The 12,031-nt window shown below is 53.1% G+C and overlaps 1 protein-coding gene across 1 annotated transcript; it reads left to right on the forward strand.

The window, feature by feature from the left end:
* Positions 1–695: 695 nt before the first annotated feature.
* On the forward strand, positions 696–7,946 carry NR1I2 (nuclear receptor subfamily 1 group I member 2; the record flags this gene model as incomplete). Its single annotated transcript, XM_082840391.1, is given in 12 exon segments — positions 696–835; positions 939–1,026; positions 1,028–1,100; positions 2,325–2,512; positions 3,356–3,386; positions 3,389–3,618; positions 3,620–3,630; positions 5,671–5,801; positions 5,804–5,812; positions 6,015–6,131; positions 6,493–6,598; positions 7,802–7,946. Coding segments are annotated over 12 exon segments (1,269 nt in total).
* Between the last annotated feature and the right edge of the window lie 4,085 nt (positions 7,947–12,031).

Below are 12,031 nucleotides of genomic sequence, written 5' to 3' on the forward strand. Positions count from 1 at the left end.
GGCACCCCATCGACCCCAGTCCAGATCGACATCTAACAAAGCTCCAGGCCATCTGTTTCCATGATCTCTTCCCAAGTAACAAACCTCCCCCAAACTTACTAATTAAACCAACCACCATTTTATTTTCTGTCATGCTCCTGTGTGTTGACGGGGCTCTGCTGGGAGTTCTGCGCACACAGCATGTGTAGACACTTAGCTGGACTGAGACACGGGTTAGGCCATAAGACGGTTAAGATCTCTAAAAGGCATCTACCCCCTTGTCTCCCTCCTGGCACAGCTGTGCGGGGACGTGTGGGTGCAGTGCGCGCTCACCCCACTATTACGGGCCTCTGAACCTCTCTGTTCCCCTAGGTCCATCAGGAGAATCTGCTTTTCCAAGGGGAAAGCCTTTGTCCAGTGAGGTAGAAAGCTTCCCATAGTCTACCCGGTCCTCTGGCTGCCCCTGAACCCCCAGTCCAGAATGGGGACTGGGGAAGGCAGGGAGCTTCTATACTCCTGGGGACAGGTTTCCTCCGGCTCCCTCTTCCAAGAAGGAGAAATCCTGGAAGAGGCCGCCTCCACAGAAACCTGGGGGCGCCTGGGAGTGAGGGGGAAGAGGGCAGGGTGCGGGAAAGACCGAGGCTCGGCCTGGCGCTGAAGCATCCCAGAAAGCAGCTCTGGTGCAGGCCCTGTTGGAAGCAGTGCCCACCTCCCGCATGAATGTTGCTGGACAGTCTCCTCCCCCGCTCCCCTCCTCCAGCCGGCTCCGGGGCCCCTGGGGAAGCCCAACACCCACCGACAGACGCCTGAAGAGCGTCCGCCTGTACCCCTCCTGTGGCCCCGACCCAACTCAGAGGCAAAGGCAGGGCCCACAGAGGGTGTGACTAGTGTCCGTGTCGGGAAGGGACTGGGAGCCAGTGCCCCACGCGGCCTACCTCTTGCTCTTTGTCCTCTCGCAGCACAGCCATGAAACGCAACGCCCAGCTCTGGTGCCCTGTCCAGAAGGGCACCTACGAGATCACCCGGAAGACTCGGCGGCAGCGCCAGGCCTGCCGCCTGCCGCCTGCGCAAGCTCCTGGAGAGCGGCTGCAGGAAAGACAGCACAGGCCGCGCATGCGGGCGTGGGCACGTGAGCCCGTGAGCCCGAGCAGGCTCGGGCCGCGGGATGTGTGCGGGCGCGTGCGCAGCCGCGGGATGTGTGCGGGCGCGTGCGCAGACGGGCGGGCGTCGGCCTGAGGCCAGCTGCCTCTCCTGGAGGGGTGGAGGGGTGGAGCGGTGGAGCGCGTCTGCGCTCTCTGCTCTGGGAGGCCAGGTTCTCTCTGGCCGGGGTCATGCCCGCTTCTCACCTCTGTTGCGCTTGTATGATTCATTTTGTTCCCTTCATAGTTGTTTAAGGCAAATTGGGGGCGGTGAATTGGGGACGAGAAGCTGGAGACGCGTGGTGTGCTATGACCCCCCGCCTTCCACCAGCTGCCCAGACCCGGCGTCCTCCCAGGAACTGTGTGCCGCCAGTGAGAGGGGGGTTCTCATTTCCCCTGTCCAGCTTTGGTATAACTGTGCTCCCAGGGACTCTGAGATTAAAGCACATGGGGAAAAGGCTGGAAGCTACCAGAGCGTATTTCTCTCCATCAGTCACAGAGGGACCCGAGACCCTGGGCAGCCTTTCAGGGGCCAAGTTCCTTGGGCATTTGGGCAGAGAGCCTTTCCTGCAGACCAGCAGTCCCTGCCGTCCCCTCCCTGCCAGGATCCCCACAGCTTTGCTCTGCACACACAAGTGGGCCCCAGAAATCCATGGAAGACCCTAAGGCTACCAGCTACATAGGAAGTGGCTGGAGTCGATATTTCTTGCTAAGCAGTAGTCCCAGCTCTCTGGGGTCTTGGAGTCCCAGAGATCTTGGGGGCCTCTGAGGAGTCTTGTTGGTACCTGTTCCACCAGAGAAGAATAATCGGGTGCATTTATTGAACAACAATTATGTACCAGGAGCTGTACTGGGCATTTCCTGTGCAGTGTCTGATCCTAGCAGCAGTGTGAGGTGATCACTGTCACTCCAGATTACCAAGAAGGAAACTGAAGGCAAGAGAGGTTAGGGAGCCTGTCAAGGTCACCACTAGAAAGTGGCAAAACCGACACTCAAGCCGGTGCGTTAAGATCCAGAAGCCTGAGCAATTTCCATCGCTCCACGAAGTTGTCTTGAACCCGTCCTTCCCCAAGTGTTTCTTCAGAGGAGCCCAGAGTCCTTGAGAGTCTGGAAAAAGGCAGGTTTCTTGTCACGAGCATGTCCCCATCTGCTGCTGCTGCCCGAGCCCCTGCAGGTGCCTGAGGCTGCTTCTGGCTATCCCTGCAGTGGTCATGTCTGACGTGGCCGTGGAGCAGAAGCGGGCCTTGATCAGGAGGAAGAGGAGAGAACAGATTGGGACTCAGCCCCCTGGAGCCAAGGCTCTGACTGAAGAGCAGCGGATGATGATCAGGGAGTTGATAACCGCTCAGGTGAAAACCTCTGATGGCATCTTCACGCGCTTCAAGGATTTCCGGGTATGAGGCTTTAGAGACGGCTCAGCTCCTGCGCTAGCTCCTCAGAACCCCAACCTCATTCCCAGCGGTTCTCAAAGAGTGGCCCCTGGACTTGCAGCAGCAGCAGCATCTGGGAACTTGTAAGAAAGGCAGAATCTCAGATCATCCCCTATCTCCTGAATCAGAAACTTTGAGGTTGGGGCCCAGCAGTCTGTGCCTTGACAAGACCCCTCAGGTGATTCTGACTCATGGTCAGGTCAGGAACTCTGCTCTCTCCTTCCGCAGCAGGTAGAAATTGAGTCTGAGCCATAAATGGACTAATGGACAGCTGAGTTGCCCCAGGGTTGCTGGCGTTCAGGGCTTTATGAGGACAGGGGCAGGACCTGCAGGGGCATGACATTTCTGAACTGGTTTTACTGAACCAATAAACTCCAGTCATCTCAGCAGTGGTAGCTGTGTCTGATCCCAGTGCCCTCTGCCACCTGTGCACACAGGTATCTCGGTGACCCATCCAGCTCAGAGAACTGGTAGCCAGTGGCCTCCAAAGTCTGTTTCTTTCCATATTTAGCTCCCAGATCCTTTTCTCTGAGTTTCTGGAGTGCAAGGTCAGGGATGCTTGGGACACACCCCTGACCAGGCAGGGATGTGAGGGACCATGAATTAATAGATCCACCTGATAGGAGAAGACCAAAAAGAAGGAACAAGTGCTGTGTGTGGAGGTGGGGTGTACACTCCTGCCACTGTGCAGCCACTCAGGGTGCAGCTGTGGCTGTGTATGCCTGTCCGGGGCCTGTGTCAGAACCTGTTTGGGGGAATATATGCTGTCTCTCCTCTCTTCTCTCCCCCTCCCGGCTCATGTCCCAGCTGCCAGAGGTGCTTAGCCGTGTCCACAAGATTCGGAGTCTCTGCAGACTCAGTCAAATGAAGAAGCTGCCAAGTGGTGCAAGATCAGGGAAGATCTACGTTCAGTGAAGGCCTCCCTGCAGCTGTGGGGGGAAGACGGCAGCATCTGGAACTACAAGCCCACAGCCGACAATAGTGGGAAAGTGATCTCTTCCCTGTTGCCCCACGTGGCTGACACGTCAACCTACGTGTTCAAAGGCATCATCAACTTTGCCAAAGTCATTCTCCTATTTCAGGTAGGACACAGGGGCCGGGTGGATGGTGTGGAAAGGAGCAGGAAATGGCCAACAGGTTCAAATGGTCTGGGGTAGATTTCTCTGAATTTGGGGGACGTTGGTGCCAAAAGACCCTCCTTTACCTCTGCCCCCAGGCCACCTGGTCCTGCTGGGGAACGGAGCCCTCGCTGTCTGTATGGCTCATTAGCTTTGTGACTGTGGCCTGCCCTTTAACCTGTGTCTCAGCCTCTTCATCTGCTAGACAGGGGCTAATAATGCCTACCTTGCAGGGCCGTTGTGTGGAATAAGAAAATATCTGGAAGAGCATTCATCACATACACGGTGGACGTTCAGAAAGTAATCCCCCTCCCCATTTCCCCGCAAAGGGGCAGGAATCACAAGTTGACAGTTCCAGAGCAAAGGAAGAGTTGGAAGGAAAAGGAAGGAAGTCCAGAGGGAGAAGAAGGAAAGGGCCAGGAACAGACGTGGGGTCACTGGCAGTCTGCTGCCCAGAGAAGGCTGAGAGGGAGGACAAGGGGCCGGGATGCCCCAGAGCTAGGCGTGAAGGCAGCAACCACTGGGCAACCGGGGTGAATGAGAGACCCTGGACCCTTCTGGTGTGGTGGTAACCACAGCCACACAATATGGAGCCTGTCAGGGCTGGAGATGGCACTGGGCGTGTCTTCCCTGGGGTCAGCCACTGGCCTTGCCAGGCCTGGGCAGGTGGAGCTGAATCACACATGAGGAGCCCTGATTTCATCCGCAGGCAGAGGGCAGGTTCTCTTCCAGGAGCCCACAGGTTGCCCTGTGGGTGACACATAGGACTTATTTACTGGGGGTACGGTGGCCACAGGCTGGAGTGGGGTTCAGATTGCGGCAGAGTAGGTCAAGGGAGCAGGGAGAAAGGCCCCCTTCCACGCATAGACCTGGCAGATCCCCACCAACATCTCATGACCCAGACCCTACCACCAGGGTGGGAGGCCACTCATTTCTCATGACAACCAGTTTGGGGTACAGCCACCCCAGGAGGCAGGAGTTGCTCTCACCTTCATTCCACAGATAGAAAACCAAGGTTAAGGCACGTGCGTGGGATCGCAGCTAATCAGAGGGGCCAGCTTTGGAAGCAGAGTACAGCCTCCAGAGCCGGTCCCCTGCCCGGTCCTGGGCTGGGAGCTGGGCGGGGCGGGGGGTGAGGGCAGCGGCGGGGACACACGGAAGGAAAGATCAAGTTCACGGCATTCGTGGCTCAACGCCGTGGATCTAAAAGAAGGGACTGAACTCCTGAGGAGACCAAAGCCAGGCAAAGGTCCTCCTGAAGAGCTCCCTCCTGGGTTTTCAGTTGGAATGCCTCCATCAGTGGGGAGATGGGGGCCCCTCTCAGGTTGGGAGGAGTGTCAGTCTAACCGTGAATACTAGAGGCATCCACTGTGGCTGGGCCTGTGCTCAGTGCTACGGGTGGAGCTCAGGGCATCCAGGCTGCCTGGAGAGAAACAGAAGAAACAGCAAATCCCAAACAGACAGCAGGAAGCAAATAGCCCCGCTGCATGGAACTCATGCTGGAGGACTGGCACTTGCAAAAGGACTGCAGTCTGGAAAGACCTCTAGGAGGCACAAGGACAGCTTGGCCCAAAGGACTAGCAGAGTCTACTTAAGTGAAGCTATAGGGGTACTCATTCCAAGTGGGGAAACCGAGGCAGAAAGCAGGAGGCCAGGGACCAGGAGCCAAGGCATCGGCTGGGGGGTCAGTGGCTGTGCAGGGAGCTGGTGGTGATGGGGCTAGGCTGTAAGGGCCTGGAAACCAAGCTACATCAGCAGTGGACAGTCCCTGAAGGTAGCAGGAGACCAGAGGAAGACGGCAGGGAGGAGGAATCTGCTTGCTGGCTTGGGACAGGGAGAGATTGGAGGCAGTTTGAAGGCACCTGCAATAATCCGCAGGGGGAGGAGCCCATCCTCCCTCGCCTCTTCACCACCCTCCTGCCCTGATTCTGGATTATGGGAGGGGGTGCTGGCCTGTGGCAGTTTCCTAGGAAGCGGCATCTCTTCCTTATCCTTTGCTGCCAGGGACCTGCTCATTGAGGACCAGATCTCCCTGCTGAAGGCGGCCGCCTTTGAGCTGTGCCTGCTGAGATTCAACACGATGTTCAACGCAGAGACCAGGACCTGGGAGTGTGGTCAGCTGTCCTACTGCTTGGAAACCCTGCAAGTGCCCGAGAGATGCCTGTCTGCCCCGGCAGAGGGTGGGAAACAGCCGTGGAGGGAGGAGAGGAGCCACGCCAGGTTACACGGGTCCTGGGATTGCAGGACATAAGATTGGGCAATGGGAAAAAAGACCTTGGTGAGGGAAGTCTGGGTCTTGGGTCAGCTTCCTGAGAAGTTTACCCCTCCAGCCTGCACCCACCTTACAGGTGGCTTCCAGCAGCTTCTGCTGGAGCCCGTATTGAAATTCCACTACATGCGGAAGAAGCTGCAGCTGCATAAGGAGGAGTATGTGTTGATGCAGGCCATCTCCCTCTTCTCTCCAGGTGATAACCCACCTGTCGTCCTACCTGGCTTCCCCGTGCCCCTCCCCCACCTCTCCAGGCTTGCTCACACCCCGTCAGCTTCAGCTGAGGGAGGCAGCAGCCCCTCCTTTGCCTTCCCCAGGGAAGGTCCCAACTGATGGCCTCGCCCTCCACTCACTGCTCAGCCAGGACGGGGACTCTGGCTGTTTTCTCCTAGGGTCAGAGGGGTGATGCAAAGCCCTCTTAGCACCCCCCTCACTTCCTTGCCTGGGAATTCCTGGCTCTGGAAGGTGGTTGGCAGTTTGTCCCCTCTGGGATGGACCAAGCTTGTCTCAGCCCCCATGGCCTTGCGGGGACCGTACCACCTTCTCCTCCCCACCAGACCGCCTGGGTGTGGGGCAGTGCCGCTTGCTGGACCAGCTGCAGGAGTGGTTCGCCATTACCCTGAAGGCCTACATCAAGTGCAACCGGCCCCGGCCCGCCCACCGGCGAGCAGCAAGCAGAGAGGGTGTGAGGGGGTGTGAGCCCTGCCCCCAGGCCCCCGACTGTTCTGGGTCTCTCTGGGGGCACAGACCACAGCTGCTCCTGGGGCAGCCTCTAATTACCAGGGCTTTGGGACCCTGCTTTGTGACCTCCACTGAGGCCTCCTGCCCAGTCGACCTAGAACAACTACTGTTTATCGAGAAGAGCCAGCCCTGGTGCCAAGCAGTTTTACGTGCACATCACCTTTCATCTTGACAACAGCCCCATGCAGTGGGCGCCATCGTATCCTGTAAGGGACTGGGGGCTCCGGGCGACTGACCCGGGTCCCGCCCCAGGCAGGTGGGGTCTGGAGATGGATCCTTGCGGGCCAAGCCTACAGCCCACACCCTTGAGCACTAACTACCTAACCACCTCCCAGGACAAACAACAGATAACGGGGTAGGATACTCCTTAGTTAGTCCTGGTCACAACCCGAAGGAGGAAGGCTGCTCAGGGCTTGACCAGATAGAGGCTACCCCCCCTTCACTGGGCCTCAGCAGCCCTGTGACCTGGTACCATGGTCCCGGGCTGGATGGGGGAAGGCCAGCACTGGGTGTGCTAGTGCGAACATAGAACCTCAAGTCCTTACTTGGCCTCCGCTGCAGCTGGCTTTTGAGCTTGGCCTCCTGGGATGCTGGGGGTGGCCGTGTCTTGCCTTGCTTTGCTCAGTCCTCCCCTGTACGGAGCCAGGAGGCATCATGGGGAAACTGAGGCACGAGGTGTGTCTCAGACACCAGATCCCCGGCTAGGTCCGGGGAGGGACTGCTGCCTGCGGCCCATGCCTCCACAACTACTCCACCCCATCCTGACCCCCATCCATTAGCCACGGCACTGATGTCCCCCCGGAATGACCTATTCACGTGGTGCCTGCAATGCCTGGTTTTCCCACAGACGTCCCTGCGTACAGGGACTCAAGCCCAGAGGAGGAGGTGCGAGTGGGAAGGGTGGGTGTACACCTGCAGGGCCCAGGCTGTTCTGCCCCCTCATCTGCAGGCTGAAAGGGAAGCTTAAGGAATTCAGCCAAGCCTTGTCTCTTGGCTGACCTGTGAGATGAGATGAAAACCTGAGATGAAAACCCTCAAATGTGATCAATTTCAGAGGGGCCCCAGTGTTGGTGGGTGGGGGCAGGGCGGGCCACACCCCCAACCCTTCCCCTGACTGGCCGGCAGGTTCCTGTTCCTGAAGATCATGGCTATGCTCACCGAGCTCCGCAGCATCAACGTCCAGCACACCCAGCGGCTGCTGCACACCCAGGACATTCACCCCTTCGCTACCCCACTCACGCAGAAGTTGTTCAGCATCACAAATGGCTGAGCGGCCGCCCCACGGCAGTCAGAGCCAGAGCCCTGGGAGCCAGAGCCACCACTCCTGGGGCCACACAGACAGACACTGACAATGCCGGGCAGGTCCTGCCTCTCCAGGGAACTCACAAAGACAGCCGTGAGGGTGGCAGGCTAGCCTTCCTCAGCCCCCAGCTCAGCCTGGGGAGAGCCAAGCCCTAGAGCCTTACATGAAGAGTATGCTGGCCCCTTGGTCAGGCCTATCGAGAGGCAAGGGCACCCTCCCCTTAGAAAAGGCCCTGGGTCTGGAGATCTAGTATCTTGGTGGGAGAGGGGATAGGGGATACGGTGCCTGGGGCTGGGGCATCTGAGGGTCTATGCCCACACCCAAGTTCGTTAGCTTCTTGGGTATTTTCACTGCTACATCTGCTACCCCTGTCTCCCACTCGCCAGCCGTTCCCAACCCACAGCCTCCTGTCCTGAGTTGCTCCGTGGGTTTCAGGCCTGTGTCCACCAGCAGGTGCATTAGCATCTGAGGGAGTCTTTTAGAGAGAGGCCAGAAGGCCTGCACCAAATGTCACAAGCTTGTCATTACCTGTCTCTGTGTTTATTCTTCCCTCCTTCTGGGCACCTCATTCTGTGTCTCTGCAACCATTAAAACACATCATTAAGCACCAACAATGTGCAACCTGCTGTGGGGAATACATGCTGACTGACATGGATCCTGACCTCGAAGGGGTTATACATGTGTGTGACTTGGTGCAGGTTTGCTTCACAACAGACCTGGGGCTGGGTGGCTCCTGAGGCTGGAACGCCGAAGGCTCTGTGACGAGGCTGTACTGACGGCACTTAATAAATGTGTTCCTGTTTACACACCTGTTTGCAGAGCTGAAGAGTATGAAAGTGTCTGCTTTGTTTGTAACCACTTTGAGTAAAAACGTTGCTGCATTTTTCGAAAATTACATTTCAACTAACTTTACATAGGGCATCACACACCTAAGAACCAGGCTTAGCAAATATTATCCTGTGGTTAACGTCAAATCAAGGCAAGAGGACTTCAATAATTAACTTATGGCTAGATTTAAGCCTTTTTTGGCCTTCCTTTCTGGGGGAATAAAAGAAATGTGGGGGTGGTGAAATAGAGATATTATATATTTGTATATATTTCTAAATTTTTATTTTACTATTGCCCTTTACATATCTGAAGACTGTTGGTGTGAGAACATAAAAATGCATTATTTGAGCTTCCCTGGTGGCGCAGTGGTTAAAAATCTGCCTGCCAATGCAGGGGACATGGGTTCGAGCCCTGGTCTGGGAAGATCCCACATGCCGTGGAGTGACAAAGCCTGTGTGCCACAATTACTGAGCCCGTGTGCTGCAACTGCTGAAGCCTGTGCGCCTAGAGCCTGTGCTCCGCAACAAGAGAAGCCACCGCAATGAGAAGCGCACCACAGCAAAGAGTAGCCCCCGCTTGCCGCAACTAGAGAAAGCCCGTGCACAGCAACGAAGACCCAACGGAGCCAAAAATAAATAAATAAATAAATTTATTTTGAAAAAATGCATTATTTAACTTGGTTTGCTCATAATTATTCTATATAAAAATTTAAAATGAATGATTTAAAATGTAGTAATTAATTTTAAATGGTTAATATTTTGATGCAAATGAAGCTACAAGTTAACTGTATTTTAAGAAACAGATACTGGCTTAGCTTTTACCATTTTACAGGAAGGCCAAACTTGGAGAACATAAATCATCGAGACTATAAATCAAAGCAAACAAACATATTCTCTGCCATCCCTCCAGCCTCTTCTGCATCAAGGGGACATAGAACGCACTCATTTTTAGAAAAGAAACTGAGGGGAAAGGAGCTCCTCTTTCCAAACACAATGAATGCAGATTTTGCCCCCAGTAATTGTGTCTAATTATACTCATTTGGAAATATAAATGTCATTTAACTGTATTCATACATACATCTCTTCTTTCCCACTGAAATAATTTTGAGTGTGCTATTCACTCAAGAGCCTGAAATGGTGGTTAAACGTAGACTACGATAAGGTGAGAGCAAGGTGAGATTAAGGTGGGATGTAGAGTAAACTCCCATCTCCCAGTACTGATTTTAAAAACACCTGGGCAGTTTCACAAACATTGAATTGATATGTACATATGAATTATATATATTATAAAAACTAAGTGCAGTCCAAGCGCAGTTAAGATACAATGTTAGATGCACCAAAGAGCTCACACTGGATACTTCCTTTCAGCAGCTTTGTGCATCTCCAATTTTTAGGGCTAGGAGCCAGATTCAACTTTCCTACTCTCAAACATTTGAATTTCCCTATACTCCCTTCCCTGAGCCCTTGAGCAGTTGAACCAAACGTCAGTTTCTAGGCATCCCTGTGGCCCCCATTCTTTTCCTAGGTCTTGCTTCAGTCAGGTGAGGATGGAGTCAGTCTCCAAAGCTCAGGAGAAAAGCCCTTCTAAATAAGTTACTGCTTACCTTCTGGCTGCCCTGTTAGAGCCCTCCGCCACCAGTCTCTACCTGGCCCGGACTTTAAGGATCGTTAAAGCCTTGACATCAACAACTTTTGTGGGAAGGCCCAGGGTGTCCTCTCCTTTCTGGAGAAAAGAGGATGTAAAGAGAAACATACATTTAATGGACCATCCCTTCCCAGCTTCTGACAACTTGTTGGCCTCATCATGCCATCTTCAACTGTTTTAGTTTTCCCCTTAACTGCAGCTCTCCTAGACCTGAAGGTGCTAGTGAGTGGGCGAAGTATTTTTGCACCTGAGAGAGGGGTGACAGCCCCATCACTTTTGTTCCCTTCCTTTCACAGACTTCTCCATGAAGGGGAGCTGCAACCTGAGCGCTCCCTTTCCTAACTACACTTCTAGAGCACCTTCTCAACTGGCATCCAGCATCACTGCTCTCCTGAGACATCCCGAAGGACTGGTTCGTCACAACATTTTGGAAGACCTTAGAAATGAACGACGCAGTCTTTCAGGAGTTTTTAAGTTAAAAAGATATCTTGTTCAATCCCAATTCAAATATGGCAGGAAATAAGATAGTAGTATATCCCAAACAAACACACTTCAATGCCATCAGGAGACCCATCCCACAAGTGACATCTTGCATATTTGTGCTGATCCCCACCCTTCCCCCCAAATCCCCGCAACTGGTAAACATGTTAAACTAGTTTACAAATATTAGCTAAGCACACCACCACAATAAGAAGTAAATAAAGAGGACCAGACTTTATCCAATATAAATTTGTTTTTATTGAAGCAGCAGTCACATGACTTTATATCTAGCCTTTAGATTAGGCCTGACAGAGTGAGCCAGCCCTAAAAAAAAAAATGATGTTTCTTTTTGCACTAAGAGACATAACATGTTTACATACATCATCCAGTATTGGAAATGAGCAGACTCAAACACGTGTTGGTTACCTGGGAGGTACAGCCCCACTGTTTGTGGTGTTCATATAATTCACAGATACTCCCAAAGACCATTACTAATGGGATGAAAGTTAAAAGAAAATACAGCTACACCAAACCATGAACACAGTAATCAGACAGCAGCTTATACACATTTTAAAAATTCGTCCCTTTCAGGGATGTATTCTTTCTTTTCAAAGCAGTGTCTGCAAAGCTTCCTCTACATCAAAGCCAAAGGTTTCCAAGATGGAAGCTGCACCTGTTGGGGCTATACAATGGAATAAGATCATTTGAAAGAAGAACTAGTGTTCACATCTTGATTTTTATAACAAAGATTCATGTTTCTCTAATTGGAGGAACGAAGTGGTGATGTGACTACATATTGCAGTGGCAGAATAGGTAGGGTGAAGAAAAGAAGGTTGGGTACTGAAATAAAGACCACACACTTGTGAATTTTAATTTCATTTCCAGGCTAACCTACTTTTTATTTAATGCAAATTACAGTACCAGTTAACTATTTCCAAACCAAGTCACATAGAACGAAATGTATTTACAAGGGAATGGGGAAAGGGAAAAAAAACATTGAGCATACTTTTCACAAAAAAGTTTATATTTAAAATGAAAAAAAAAAATCAGTCACAGAGGCATTCAAGTAGTAATAATGTTATACAGATTTTGCTTTTCCT

Source organism: Leucopleurus acutus, assembly GCF_964270905.1.
Source record: "Leucopleurus acutus genome assembly, chromosome: 5".
Classification (NCBI taxonomy): Eukaryota; Metazoa; Chordata; class Mammalia; order Artiodactyla; family Delphinidae; genus Leucopleurus; species Leucopleurus acutus.